We start from the raw sequence: 16,188 nt of genomic DNA, 5'->3' as shown, positions 1-16,188 counted from the left end.
ATATATAATATGCTATTATTTAGTAATTGTATTTGTATATAAATAATTATTAAGTTATTTTATGTTAAAATTATATAAAAACTAAAATCAACACACACTATTAACACAATTTAATAAATTAATTTTGTATATTAATTTTTAAATTTGTAATTCATGATTGTCTCGTTAAAAACCTTACTAAAAAAAAACTCAATTAGGATAAAAACTTGGTAAGGAAAAAAGAGTGCAATCATTTTTTGATGAATTAGAAATTTTACAAACTTACAAAATCTAACTATACAATTACAATGTCGAAAGCAAATAGATATTTACAAATTACAATTTAATTTGAAGTTGAAGGATCGTTTTCAAAATTAAATGTTAATCTATTAAATTCATCGATACATTCTTGACTTGCCGATGAAATTGTATCCTGTAAACATTGAACGACACGATCTCAATCCTTAATGCAGACCAAGGCTTCAACAATGTCCCTTTGCAATGCGTTTCGGCGTTCCTCAAGTATTCGTCTGGTAGTACTGAAGGCTTGTTCGGATGAAACAGTGGAGACTGGGATAAAAAACATTCATTGCTAATCAAGTTAGGACTGGCCAAGTTAATGCTCATGCCCTCCACCATTGAACTAAATCGAACAAATCTCCACTGTCGTCGACTACTAAGCTCTCACTGAGGTACGCCATAAGCTTGTTGAAGCCACCGCCGCCGCCACCGCCTGTTGATGAAGTTCCACTTCCAGCTTCTGTTTGAGTCGTCTTCTTCTTCTTCTTCAACTAAAAAACATTCAAGAATGAATGCGGGTTTTCATCTCTTTGTTGCGGTTCATGTACTTCAGAATTTGTGTTTCTAAACCTATTCTCATATTTACTATAGAGAGAATATTTTTGCCTTTATTGTCAGAAATTGGTGAGAACAATTGATGCTTAAAAATTCACCTGAGTTTTCTAAATCACTTTCTAAACCGTCTAAATTTAATCTATGATAAAAAATAGTACCAAAACCATACAACATTGGTAATTTAGACCAATATTTTTAAAATTTCTTTTCTATAGAAATATTTTTAAAATTTTTTTAGTTACTACATTGAATCTATGCAATACTATCACTAATTCTTTTAATGTGAGCAGCCATTGATACCGAATTTAACTACTAAATTAACTACATGACATGCACAATGTTAGTGAAAATAGTACCATAACCGAATAAACTTAAATCACTTTCAAAATATTCAATTACTTTAGTATTTGCACTAGCATTATCTAGTGTTATAGCTATCACTTTATCTCTTAATCTATATTCATCAATTACATTTAAAATTGTATTATATATTAAATCGGGGCTATGTGATCCTAGAACACATTTAAAACATAATATTCTTTTATCTAAATTGAAGCCTTTAAAGAAATGTCCGGTTACAGATAAATAATCTTTATTGGCAACGGCAGACCAAATGTCTGTTGTTAATGCAACGCAACTGCTAGTATAGTGTAAAAGGTTTATTAATGCTTCTTTTTCTTGTTTAAATAATTTTAACAAATCTTTCCTAAGAGTAGTTTTTGAAAAAAAAAAAAAAAACTGTGCATTAAGATTATGTACAACTTTAATATATCGCTGTCAATTAGGATGTTCTCCAAAATTAAGTAGTTGATCTAATGCAGCTATCATTCGTACAACATCCATACGATCTACTTGCAGATCGTATTTCCAATTGGTTAGACCACCGGTTGTGCAATCAAAAGATAATTGTATTTTGCGGAATTCGGCTCTGCTGGTTTGGCCAAACTTTTGAAGACACTTTTCAGAGTGACTTCTCAAGTGTGTTGTGCCGTGAATAGTCACCTTGTAATTTAGAATAGCAATATTTACATTGAGATGTGTATAGTGTTATCGTCATTGTCGACCTCCTCAATTGTGTCGAAGTGATTCCAAACTGTCGAGGTGCGCTTGCATTTCCTCTTAAAGGTTGCAACACTTGCAAATGCAGTAGCACTTGCACTCGCCTCTCCTCCACCCCCACTACCATTGCGACCATGACCTCCAGTACGTCCACCACGGCTCGGATTTGTAAGTTCCTCAGTTGGCTGCATTTGCGATTCCTGCGTAATAAATTCATTAGTAGAAAATTGTCCTTCCTCTACGTATTGTTGGGCATCAACAAGAATACCACCATAACTAAAAGAATCAATTATAAAAAATAAGAGCGATTTGAGAGAGAGAGCTTTAAGATATTGTGATAGTTTTTGAAAAAAGTGTGAGAGATTTGAGAGATTGAGAGAAATTCAGAGAGATTGAGAGAGTTTGGGTGAGAAAAATGTGTGCGAGATGAAGAATATTTATAAAGAAATTTTTGGGTTAAAAAATTAATTTTTTCCCCTATATTCAGATCCAACAGTCATTTTTTGTCTCGACAGGTCGGGTTCGGCGGATTCAGGTAAAAAATCGGGCAATGGTAAAAAAAGAACCGTTGGAAACAGGCTTTCAGGCGGCAAGTTGGGTCGGGCGCCAATGTTAAAAAAACTAGCCGCTAATCTGCCTTCAGACAATTCAGGCCGAAGGGAAAAAAATAAGAAAAAATTTTGGCGATCGACGGTTGAAGCCTTTTGTTCGGCGGCGGGCATCGATGATTCCGACCTTTCTTTGGTAGCCCGAGCCTGAGCCTGAAAACCTACTTGGACGGGCGGCCATATAAGCCTACCCGTCAAGCCTAAAAAATTCAGGCTTCAGGCAGCTGGCCCAAAGTTTCAACACTAGTCATTAAGCCTAAAATAAAATAATGAATTGAAGCTAAGCCGAGTGGCAACTAAACTAAAGTTCGTTTAATATGAGAGTTCAAACCAAAGTGATTCTAATTTTGATTTTGAAACCAAAACCATAATTCATAATTTGGAGTCCAAATCATAATTATAAAACCAGAACCAAAACCAAGAGTTTGATCCACCCAAAACAAAAAGGGAGTGATTTTAAAATTAGAGGTGATCTATAATTTAAAACTATCACATCAAAATTTAAATCTTAAATCAGAACCATCTCAACTAAACATTAATTCTGAGTGAGTCAAATCAAAACCACTTTCTACTTTTTATAAACAAACACTGATTTTAAATCAAAATCATGATTTTGGGTTCAGAACCCTTACACCAAACAATACCTAAGTGAAATATTGCTCATGATTACTCTTGAAACCAACAAAATGATCGAAAACAAGGCAAACCATCTTTCATTCATCAGGGAAAAAAAAAAAAAAAAAAAAAAAAGCCTTGATCTAAGTATATGCTATACTGAGCTTATCATGGTATACCAGCAAAAAATATATGCAATAGTAAGCTACTGATGGTGCGTGTGTATTACGAGAATGGTAGAGTGGAAAGCTGCTACACAAACTCCTAGATGAAGCAGTAGATCCGAGCAATAATAAGAATACATAACAAAAACAAATTAGAGATTTCAAGCAAAAAACCAAAAAAAAGAAGAAAAAAAACAACTAAACAAATAGAGACTAATACGTAAATCTGGGGTGTTTGTTTATGCAAGTTCAACGTTATAATCAATATCCAAGACGAGCGTTAAACACTTGTGATGCATTCATCAGTTCCTACTTTAACATGTCAAAAGGAATCATCATATCACAAGCAAACAAACGACCCCAGTGTGCTTATATGTAATTTTCCAACTGGGAAGTCCACAAGATATGAGATGAAATATAGAAATTCTCGAGCAGCAAGTAAATTTCACTTAGACGTCAAAGCACAAATGAAGCTAAAATTTTATAACAAAAAATAAAATTTGGTATTTCTTGACGAAATGAAGGTAATTCCGGCGAACAATGATGGTCCTGATCATCTTAGCACTGTGGCAAGTGCCTGCCAAAATACGGCCCCTAATCGAAACAGTTCCAGTGAAGGGGCACTTCTTATCAATATAAGTTCCTGACAGAAAAAAAAAATCCCAAATCAGCAAATTCAACAATTCCAATTTTTGTTTTTTTTTAAACTACCAATGCTGAATAGCTACAATGTAAAGAAGTAAACAAAACAAGAAAATCACTAAACTAGGGACATGCCAATAGAGCTACCAATGGTTAATAATAATTTCTTCATATAGATTCCTCACTCATTTCATTCCACCAAAGCTTGTATGTGATAAAATAATTAGTGGTGAAACAAAAACTCTAGAAAATATTTATCCAATACTACACTTTTCAGTGATCTACAATACACAAAGGGATAAAATATGTACAAATACAGACAGAAATTGCGAATTAGAACACACAAAAATACCTTCAATGGCTTCCCTGGGGGTCTTGAAACCCAATCCAACGTTCTTCCAGAAACGATTTCCACCCTTTCCAGGTCTCTTCCCCTTCGAAGATTTCTTGGAGCTGAGAGTCGATTCAAAGAGAGAACAAAAAAATAAGAATAAAAAACACAGTCAAATTAACACGAAGAAAATGAAAGTTAGGGTTTTTCGAACTACCATAAGAACACTTTGGGCTGCTTAAGAAAAGCCTTCTCCGTCTGCAAAAAGCAAGGGTGGGCTTAGCAGATTCAGAAGGAAGCTCTAGAGAGAGAGAGAGAGAGAGAGAGAGAGAGAGAGAGAGAGAGAGAGAGAGAGAGAGAGAGAGAGAGAGAGAGAGAGAGAGAGAGAGAGAGAGAGAGAGAGAGAGAGAGAGAGAGAGAGAGAGAGAGAGAGAGAGAGAGAGAGAGAGAGAGAGAGAGAGAGAGAGAGAGAGAGAGAGAGAGAGAGAGAGAGAGAGAGAGAGAGAGAGAGAGAGGAGGAGGAACCTGCTCGGCCATGATTGGAGGCTTTGAATGAAGAGATTGTGCCGCGCGATGGGAGTTTTGCACAGGAGGCGTGAGAGAAGAAACTCAGAGTGTTGGCGAACCCTAATCAAGCTCAAGAGATATTGACGGGAAGCAGACGGGCCTTGTTTCTACATGGGCTTCATTTAGGGCGAGAGAGTTTGGGTTTAAAAACTTGGAGAGGTCCGTTTAATTTTCTGATTCGAGTTTTAATTTGAGTTAAAATGTGATTTTATATAAGAGTTTTTTACTGTAATAAAAAAATTAAATGTGACTATTTATTAGAACTTTTTATTTTAGCAAAACTCAAATTCTAAACTCGAATAGGTGAAATAAACGGGACCAGAATTTACGTTTAGAGTTCTGGACTTAGAGTGCGTTTACAGTGTGATTCTGAATCAGTATTTGGTTTAAATAATTCTGAATTATAATTCAAAATTGATGTGATGTTTTAAATTAACTCAAATCATGATTATAAAATCACCTCTCCTCTTGATTCAAGGTGATTCAAACACATGATTCTAAATCACTATTTCAAAATCATGATTTGAACTCAAAATCATGATTTATGTTTCTGGTTCCAGAATCATGATTAGAATAACCATGGTTTGAATCTTCATACCAAATGAACCCTTATTCTTTACTCTTGATAAATATTCTTTTATTAATGTAATTATTTGACTAAAAATGTTATAAATTAAAATTAAATGATAAAAATCATGACTCATACACTTTTAAGAGATATTTATCATGATTACTTGATTATTAGTTGAACGCGGCCCATAGTCCTGCAGGGGCAAGGACCGAGGTTGAGGGATTTAGGGGTAGATAGTGGAATATAGGTGTCTGTTTAGAAGATAGATTTAAAATAGTGGTTTGAACAAAATTTCAGGGGAAAAACATTGTAGTAAAATTTTTTATGAGAGAAAATATTGTTTAAATTAAATCAGTGAGTCTATAAAATAAGCAGGCCCTAATGTATTTGGATTTCAAGCATATCCTTATTGTTTTGAAAGTTTTAAGCGGAAAATTACACGTCCGGGGACTCCCCGAACTATATACAAACTTGTGGCTTGGGCCTCCATCTTTTTTTCATTGAAAGTACCCCGAAGTCTTGAAAAGGATGTGAATAGAGCTACTAAGGGGTTGTTCTTTTGGAGTGTAATTTGAGTGTAATTTTTGAGTTGAATTTAAGTTATAACTTGAGTTGAAGTTGTAATTTGAATAAAGTTGAGTAAAGTTGAATAAAGTTGGAACTTAAAAGAACATGAACTTGAATAAAGTTGGAACTCGAATCGTCTTTTTTTAAGTTTTTTGGACAAAAGAACAACCCCTTAATTTCTAATGGTTTTGCACAACGTAAGGTAAGCGTGTTCATTCAATCTAATAAAAACATATTTTAGCTTAAATTACAACTGATCCGCACATTATTCAATTCAATTCACACTCAATATACTAACTGATCCAATTCAATTTGTAGATTGATTTTTGATCAGTGGCCATGTCCAAAGAATTTAATTTTTAAATTGATTTTTATCAAAAATAAATCTCAAATTAGATTAAAAATAAAGTAATGTTAGAGACATTAACTCAAATTTCAATTCGTGTACCAACTAACATGGCACGTTAGTTGTTATCTTTTTATTGATAGATGAAATATTTTATCATTAATTAACGTGACATTGTTTTAAACACCCAACTATATAAAATTGATAACTTATATGTCACATCAGTTAATATATAATAGTTAGAATTTAAGTTAGTATCCCTAACATTATTTTGAAATATACAACTCAAAAGTAGACTAAAATCACAAATTCATTTGCACACGACACAACTGAAAATAAACCTAAAGGTTAATTTCACAAATAGTCATTGAGATTTATTCTCAATTCCACTTTGATTATTGACTTTTAAAGTATCTCACAGTAGTTCTTGAGGTTTTACTTTGTTTCATTTTTAATTATTCTGTTAACTAAGTGTTAAATATTTACTGAAATATGTGTAAAGTAGAGACCAAAATTGGAACAACTATAACTATATGTGGAATTAACTTTTATTTTTTTTATATTATTTTAGTCTCTAAAGTGTAGATGTTTTTAAATTTTGATTTCTAATTTCTATAAATGTCGTCAAATATTTAACAGTTAACGAAGGACCAAAAATATTACTGACTCCATTTGGCTCTTGTTATTGGTTAAATAGCTGAAAACAAAGCTAAAGCTAACCTTCAAATTTAATGGGGGCATATACCTTCGAATTTAGTGGGGCCATGTTCCTTTTTTTTTTTTTTTTTTTTCCTAGTATAATCCAAACCTTCCTAGTGGGTGTAAGAGTTTATTCTTTTAGAAATAAATGTAACAATGCTCTTACAATATTAGTAAAGATCATTTACTTCATATATTTATGTATTATCTTCTATATGTTCATATTTGTTAAATATATGATAATTAAATTACAAATTTGAAATTGTCGTTCTAAGCCTTTAGATCATGCATGTAATTTAAAAAAAAGATTTCAACATAAATAGTCCTTTTTGAAGGATTTTTTCATAAATGACCAAAGTTTTATAAAATTACAAAAATGGCCGCTTTAATTAACTTAGAGGTCTATCATTGATTGACTAACGATCAATCATTGCTTGATTCCACCTATAACTCGATTAATTTTTATTATTAATGTGTTAGAAAATACGGCATCGAGTGCGCAGTGGAATTTTAAAAATTTAAATTAATGTCAAAGCCAATCAAGAACATGTTCATGATGCTATATAACATAAATACTAAAGATATAAATCATACCTTTTGAGATTTAGGAAACTACACATCTGACAGATCAAAGCGTTCCAAATAACAACCGGAAGAGCCTCAACCAACTGGTATTCTTTACTATTCTCGTTTTCACGATCGGAGTGCGGGTGGACACACGTCGTTCAATCTCCTCTTGGTATGCTTGAACTCCTTCCAACCACAAGAGAGCCAAAGGAAAAATTATTCTTGAGAATTAAACAAATTTTCCTCTCATGATTGTCAATAGCCTCCAAAAAGTCTCTCAAGTGATCTAATGAATAATGTGACTTAATAGGTTATTTATAGTGTTTAGGAAGTCATAGTTCCGTAACAATTAGGTTTCCTAAAGTTTATCTCGCTTATAGAGTCAGTTTCGCCACCTCAGGACGCGCTACATGTTACAACTGGTCGACCGGTGACAGAGACATTATAACTCACCGGTCGACCTATCTTCATGAACCGGTCTACCCGACCGGTGGACCTGTCTAAACTAGCGAAACTTGTTTTCCTAGTTTTCCAACACCGAAAACTTGCATAGAGCCTCAATTTTGATTCAAGCAACCCAATAGATAAGTTGTCTGATCAAAATAGTCATATAATAGTCTTTTCATGTTAAAAAACTCTTAAAATAATAATTCAACCAATTTATCTAGAATTAATTTATCAATTAATTCACTCGATAAATCACTCATGAATTAACCAATCTCATATTAGCTTTGAACATCTTTTACGGAAATAACACAAGTTACCAATATGTAGGAAATACATCGTATCGTTACAAGAAATTATGTGAGCTAGCAAAGGAACCCGATGGACATATACAAATCAAGCTCCTATAATCACAACGTTACTTGTAAACCAACAAATCCATCTCATGATTATAAAACTCTAGCGCTACTCACTAAAAACCTAGAGTTACACTCTCGATTTATATAGCGTATTTACAAAGCTTTGAATAGCTCTCGTCCATGACTCAATATATTATTGTATCATCCCCATACGATATCCATAATCGACTTGAGGTTAAGTTTTGTTTTACCTTCCTGATTACATTTATCTTTTGTTCCATTATCACACCATCAGAAAACCACTATTCGTACCATTACAAATAGTAAACCATTAGATAACACAAAGTAGTTTAATGGTCGAGCGCTCGTATTTTCTAATCCACAGATAATGCATAAGAGGATATCATTGACTCTTTGTAGGAGCTATGGATTCCACTATCTATGAATAACGAATCTATGCATACACGAGTCATACCCTCAATGTACCGGTAAGCGTACCTTTACATAATGTCAGGATGTCTCCCTTTGGTACATCAAAAGATACAAGTCAAGTATACGGGTTCATTATCCATCTCAGGATTAAGATGACAACATATAATTCGTCAAAAGTGAATTGTTTTATTCAAACAGAATTATTAATTAAAACAATTCAACTTTGGTCCGATCCAATATAGATTTCACTATTAGAAACTATATCAATGTCTCTACCCATGGAGTCCCACCTCCGACGACCAAGACAAACCGTCTTCGTTAGGAAGTTGAAAAGATAACAATCTTAAAATGAATAAAGTGTCCAACTTTATTCCCTCGATTATGGATCATATGATTTAGACTATCATCTTTAGATTCCTGTCTTCCGCATGTTCTTCTCATTACATGCATGACCTAAAGATTTAGAATGACAGTCTCAGACTTTCAGTTTGCTTATCATACATTCAACTAATATGAACATAAAGAGGACAATACATCGATATATGAAATAAATAAATCTTTATTAATAGTCAAAATGTCTTAAAGAACATTGTTACATTTATTCCTAAGGGCATAAACGCTAACAATCTCCCACTTGCACTTAAGTAAGTAAATGTGACATGCTACACATCCCCATTGCCTCGACATGCTTCTCAAAGGCCTTAGCCGGCAGGACCTTCGTGAACGGGTCAGCCATATTGTCCTCCGACACAACCTTGCATATTTCCACTTGCCCTTCTTCAATAAAGCTCCTTATCATGTGATACTTCATGTCTATGTGCTTACTCATTTTCTGATATCTTGGTTTTTTGGTGTTAGCTATTGTCGCATTGTTATCACAGTACAGTCTCAATGGCTTATCCACACCAGGAACTACTTCAAGATTCATTAGAAATTTATGGAGCCACACTGCTTCTTTTGAAGCATCACTAGCTGCCACATACTCGGCTTCCATCGTTGAGTCAGAAGTGCAAGCTTGCTTGACACTCCTCCAAACGATGGAACCACCTCCCAGAGTAAAGACATAACCCGAAGTCGATTTTCTAGAATCCAAACAGGATTGAAAATATGAATCTGTGTATCCTAGAGGTGTTAAATCCTCCCCGGAATATACCAGCATATAATTTCTACTCCTCCGAAGATACTTGAATATATGCTTGACCGCTACCCAGTGGTTAGGTCCTGGATTTGACTGATATCGACTTACAATCTTGTCACGCCCCGAAGCCGGGGTTAGTGATGTGGAGGCTCGTTTAAGAGTTAAACGGGATTAAACATTTGAAATTATAATAATCAGGATCAAAAGTAAAATATTTTAAGAAATTTCCAAACGAGCCCCACTATTTAGCTGAAAATAAATTACAAGAAAGTTACGGGGTCGCCTGCACTTTCTAAATCATTTAGGGCTTCACCCACAGGATATGCAATATTGTGCATACATGAACATGTAAATAACATTACAGACATCAACCACAGTCTAGAAATCCAAAGTTCAGAGTTTACAGAATTTACAATTCTTACACTTATGCACAAGGATGATGAACACAATCCTCTCCCAATCGGACGGTAGCAACTATCTCAGCTACTATGCATTGCTCCTAGCGTCGCCTAGGAGGCGTTTATATTTATAAAACAGATAAAATGTGAGCGAAAGGCCCAATAGGATGTAATTTGAAATAAGCTTTGTAAATAAGTAAATATATGAATGAACAAGTAAATAGATGAATAAATAAATAAAAGTAGACATTTAGTTCCAACACAACAGCCGGAACCTTACATCCTTTTTCTAAAAGGAATATAAAATGAAAATTTTCGTATTACAGGCATCAGTAAGTAATTTATCCTCTGATAAATTACTTACACAACCACAAGTATAAGCCTTAACACCACCGTAGTGGCCCGGTCCGGGTTTCAGGTTCCGTCCCCAATGATACACTTTCCATATCCTATCTAGGCCATCAGGCAGTTTACCGATTCGCAAGATCTCTTATTTTAAGAAATCACTCATTAAATTTCTGAAATAGTTCATTATAATCCAATAGCTAAAATCAAGCTATTGTTTTGAAAATGCTTTTCTTTCCCAAACATGCCCTTTCTTTAAAATTTTTGCAAGCCAAAACTCTTTTAAAATCAGGCTAACAAAGAAATGGATAAGAAATCCTACCTCACAAGTACCAAACCTGGCTAGCGTTACACTATTATGACTTTCACTTCCTCAAAGCCCCTCAATCCGAGTGCTCAGCTAGCATTGGTACAAAATAACACTTTAGGATTCAATCCTCGTTCCTAAAGCAATTTCAATCTCAATTATATCCTTTAATTTCCTATTAGTGTGCCTTAATCAAATTTCAAGTTTCATAAATCAATTCATGTTTCAAATCATCATTCCAAGGATTTTTCAACCTCAAAACATGGATTAAAGATGCTAATCCATTTACTTTAGGTCCCCAAATGAAACTAATTTGGGTTCTCTTCAAAAATTGAGTTCAAAACAGGGTTTTTCAACAAAACAGGGTCAAACCCCATGTACACCGGTCGACTGGTGACAGAGTAGTGCAACACCACCGGTCGACCGGTGGCGTACAATTCGGTTGACCTGATGAAGTGCAATCTGGTTTACCGCATAGGTCGACCAGTGGGAGCCTGACAGCTCGACCGACAACGCCGATCCGAAGAAAATCCGGCCAAAACTTGCAATTTCAAGTCCAAATTTGAAATATTTCAAGGGGAAACCATCCCATCCAGGTTCCAAATGACAAATACAGTCCAAAGAACCAAAAATCCCAAATTTCTACCATGATTTTACTCAAAATCCATGAAAATCCGTTTTGAACCAAAATAGGTTTTCAAATCTGAAAAATTTGAGATTCAAGAGAGGTTTTTCAGAAATCTTACCTCAAATCCTTCTCTTGACGTTGAAAACTTCTTGAAATTCTTCTTTGGTTCAAGATCCAGTTGATTTGAGACAACAAAACAGGAGAGAGAGAGAGAGAGAGAGGAGTGAGAGTGAGAGAGGGAATGAGTGCACGAGAAGGAAAAAGAAAGAAAAAGAAAAAGGTAGGTGTCCAATATTTAAAATGACAGTCCAGAAAATGTGTTACACACTCTGGGGTGAAAATGTAATTACTGAAAATATTTAAATACCTTAGAATTATTTAAATTTACACGTTAGAAACATTTAATAAACAATAATTAATTTATTAAATCAGATTAGGCACACTAATAAATTTTAATTACCTTAATTAATCTCATTTAATTCCTTGAGGTGTTACAAATCCCGACCACATGGCAAATATACGGTCGAGTACAAAGCATTGCATACATGAGGCTTCCAACCGCCGAAACATAAGGTACCTTTGCCATATATTCTCTTTCTTCAAATGTCTTGGGACAATCACTGTTCGAAAGAGTAATTCCAGACCTAGATGGTTGTCCACCTTTCTTGGAATTCTGCATTACATACTTCTCGAGAATTTTATCCATGTATGAAGCATAAGAGAGAGCTATCATTTTGTTCTTTCGATCTCCTAAGATCCGAATGCCCAGAACATAATTAGCTTCTCCTAAGTCCTTCATATCAAATTGTTTGGTAAGCCAAACTTTGACTGATGACAAAGCCCCTACATCATTGCCAATGAGTAGAATGTCATCAACATATAACAATAGAAAAGCTACTTTCCAATCTTGAATATGCTTATAAACGCGAGGTTCATCCATAGTCTGTTGGAATCTAAAAGTCTTAACCACTTGGTCAAATCTTTTGTTTCAAGAACGGGAAGCTTGCTTTAATCCATAAATGGATTTCAGCAACTTGCAAACTTTTCCCTCTTGATCCTTAGCCCCAAAGCCTTCTAGTTGTACCATATAGATATTTTCCTCAAGATGATCGTTCAAGAACGCCGTCTTGACGTCCATTTGCCAGATTTTGTAGTCGAGAGCAGCAGCAATGGATACGAGAATGCGGATGGACTTAAGCATGGCTACAGGTGAAAAGGTTTCCTTGTAGTCGATTCCCTCCTTTTGCGTGTATCCCTTAGCTACCAGTCTAGCCTTATAGGTTTCGGCCTTCCCTGCTGCATTTCCCTTTCTCTTGTAGACTCATTTACACCCAATGGGCTTTAATCCCAACAGGAGGATCTACAAGTTCCCAGACTTGATTAAAATCCATAGATTCCATCTTAGCTTTCATGGTTTCTGTCTAGAGGTTTGCATCAACATCCTCCATAGCTTCTTTGTAAGTATAAGGATCTCTGTCATGTTCCAAAGATTCTGCCAAAAAGATTTCCCCGTTAGCCATGAATCTCTCAGGTTCATGTCTGATCCTCCCACTACGCCGAAGCCCCTTAGGTTGCTGTTGGGTTTCCTTTTCTACTCTGATTCGATCGGTTTCTAAAAGAACTGTCGGTATGACCAAGTCACTCGACATTTCCTCAAACACCACTTTGCTATGAGGCTTAAAGTCGTTCATGTAACTTTCCTCAAAGAATGTTGCATTCGTTGAAACCACGACTTTATTTTCCTTGGGGTTATAGAAATAACCCCTCTTCCTCCCTCTCGGATAACCTACAAAAATGCACACTTTTGAACGTGCTTCCAACTTGTTCGCTTCCTTGTCCAGGACATGTGCATGACATCCCCATATGTGAATATGGTTCAAGGATGTCTTCCTACCCGTCCACAACTCATGAGGAGTTTTAGAAACTGACTTTGTTGACACATTGTTCAGAAGATAACATGCAGTTTGTAAGGCATATCCCTAGAAAGATATAGGCAATGTTGAATAACTCATCATGGACCGTACCATGTCTAACAAGGTCCTATTTCTTCTCTCAGCTACACCATTCTGCTATGGAGTGCCAGGTGCAGTCAAATGGGATAGAATCTCATTCTCTAATAAGTATTCAATGAACTCATCATAGAGGTATTCTCCACCTCGATTGGATCAAAGTGCCTTTATGGGTTTACCCGATTGCTTTTCCACTTCAGCCCGAAACTCCCTGAATTTTAACCATATCTTGAGTAATCGTCGATAAAAGTGACATAATACTTATACCCTCCTCTTGCCTTGTGTTCATGGGACCACAAACATCACTATGCACAAGTTCAAGAACCTCTTCAGCCCTATTGCCCTTAGACCCAAATGGTCTTTTGGTCATTTTGCCCTCCAAACAAGACTCACATTAGGGTAAGGACCCAACCTTTAAAGAACTTAAAGGTCCATCATTTACCAACCTATATATCCTGTTAAGGCTAATATGACCAAGTCGCAAATGCCAAAGATATGTCTTATTACAGTGAGAAGTTTTAAGCATTTTAGAGTTATTAATAACTTCAGTATTTAGCAGTGAGTCCATCTTAGGTTTGATAAAATATAGATTATTTTGCATCCATCCATCACAGACAAAACACTTATTTTTATGAATCACAACTTTATTATTAAAAGAAACTGAATAAGAATCCTTAAATAAACAAGCAACAGAAATAAGATTCCTCTTAAATTGAGGAACATAAAAATAGTCTCGCAAAAATAAATTCCTATAACTATCAAAGTAAAGATGGACGTCTCCCACTGCTTCAGCTAACACTAGAGTTTCATCGCCCATCCTCAACGTGAAGCTCTCATTTAGAAGACTTTTCGTTTGCTTGAACCCCTGTAAAGAAACACACACATGATTAGTTGCTCCAAAATCTATGACCCAGTTGTCACTGGATTCCTCAACCAGACATGCTTCCACAATCAAAAGATCACACTCACCTCCTTTACCTTTAAAGGCTAGGTAGTCCTTACAATTCTTCTTCATGTGCCCCACCTTCTCGCAATGAAAGCATTTGAGCTTGTTCGGGTTCTTCTTTTTCTTTTTCTTCCTGTTCTTGCCCTTGTTTGGCGGAACTGAAGAACTCTCCTTTTTGGCTACTTGCTTCTTCTTTCCATTCCCTAGAGAGGGTTTGGAGGAGGATGCCTCAACCAAGTTGGCCTCCACAATAGTTGACCCCTTGATCATCCGCTTAAACTTTTGGAGTTCTTGCATCAACTCTTTCATGGTTATATTTTGTTTAGCACTCAAATTGATCGTTGCCCTAAACAGAATATACTCCTTCGACAAAGTCTCAAAGATCATGATCAATTGAGACTCAGCATCGATGTCGGCCCCATTGGACTGAGCGTCAGTCAAATATGCCATCACCTTCAACATATGTTCCTTTACGGAAGACCCAGCCTTCTGTCTGCAATTAATGAGATTACTTAGGGCTTCCCGACATTTTTCAGCGGCTTGGCTGCCGAACATGTCCTCAAGATTATCCATAATCTGACGAGCAGTTATGTAATCTTCATGTTGTACTTGAAGCACAGTGGACATGCTCGCCATCATATAACAGCGAGCCATATCGTCAGAGTTCTTTCGGCGTTAATATGCTAGCAAAATCTCATTAGGAGCATCAACAGGTGGCGAGGACAAGGTGTATTCAGTACGAAACTTAGTTTCTCAAAGGTTAGGACGATCTTTAGGTTCCTTTTCCAATCGGTAAAGTTCTCACCAGTTAAAGTGTGTTTATTAAGTATCGATGATAATGCGCTAGCAGACATTTTGATCTACAATAAGCATTCATATATCTAGTATAAGCAAACTTATATAAATATTTAGTAATCAAACATATATACATATTATAATGTAACCAATATGTGTGTGTGTCAAAACTTTGAAAAAATTACAACCTTACAACGATAATTCCCAACTCAAAATTTTGTAAGTCTCCTAGGGGAGATCATGCAAATTTAATTTGGAACAAGGTTCCCCTCCGATCAATATATACCATCCGGATCAATCTCTGTACAGTACATATTGATCATCGTTTTCTTTGTCCATTAATTTAATTAACAGAGCTCCTAAGAGAGATTAATAATTAAATTAGTCTTGAGTGTATAACCATCATTTCAACTATTTGATCCATATTTTATAATTGTCACCTAGGGGTGTACAACCATAAAATATGTTCAAATAAATTATCCTCTTGGAGATCCACACCGGTACATAATGAATCCCTTCCTAGGGGTCGGTATCATTATGTGTTACATGAGGACCAACGACCATGGGTCTTTTCTTCAAAAACCCTCACCCACTCAATCTTTTTGAAAATAAGGTTTTATGTTAAAAATATGCATTAACAGTTTTAATGAGCGGCACTCCCTATTCTACATGATATGTTATCACATATATAACAAATCATATTATATGCAATCATACAAAGCAATTAAGCTAGACAATAAGCCTAATAATAATAACCGTAATATTATGGTTTCGTCCTAGAGAAAAGAAAAAAAATAAAGATTACTAAGAATAATCG

At 35.3% G+C, this 16,188-nt stretch overlaps 1 protein-coding gene across 1 annotated transcript; it reads right to left on the bottom strand.

Moving 5' to 3' along the window:
- Window positions 1–3,753: 3,753 nt before the first annotated feature.
- LOC112091323 (40S ribosomal protein S11-like) lies at window positions 3,754–4,887 on the bottom strand. Its single transcript, XM_024164668.1, has 4 exons — window positions 4,779–4,887; window positions 4,471–4,511; window positions 4,275–4,375; window positions 3,754–3,923 (listed from the first exon to the last, which is right to left on the bottom strand). The coding sequence occupies exons 1-4, from the start codon at window positions 4,788–4,790 to the stop codon at window positions 3,754–3,756; spliced, it is 324 nt and encodes a 107-aa protein (XP_024020436.1). The 5' UTR covers window positions 4,791–4,887.
- Window positions 4,888–16,188: the final 11,301 nt, after the last annotated feature.

The sequence above is a fragment of the Morus notabilis genome, unplaced genomic scaffold (genome assembly GCF_000414095.1).
Source record: "Morus notabilis unplaced genomic scaffold, ASM41409v2 Scaffold3187, whole genome shotgun sequence".
Taxonomy (NCBI): domain Eukaryota; kingdom Viridiplantae; phylum Streptophyta; class Magnoliopsida; order Rosales; family Moraceae; genus Morus; species Morus notabilis.
Note: the sequence above shows the minus strand (reverse complement) of the source record. Positions and strands in the feature narration are given on the sequence as shown.

Bases quoted from the DNA above. Each gene is read 5' to 3' on its own strand.
- LOC112091323 (XM_024164668.1), bottom strand. The intron at 4,376-4,470 runs GTAGTTCGAAAA...ATCGACTCTCAG, and splicing joins CAGCCCAAAGTGTTCTTATG to CTCCAAGAAATCTTCGAAGG. The intron at 3,924-4,274 runs GTATTTTTGTGT...TTTTTCTGTCAG, and splicing joins CCCCAGGGAAGCCATTGAAG to GAACTTATATTGATAAGAAG.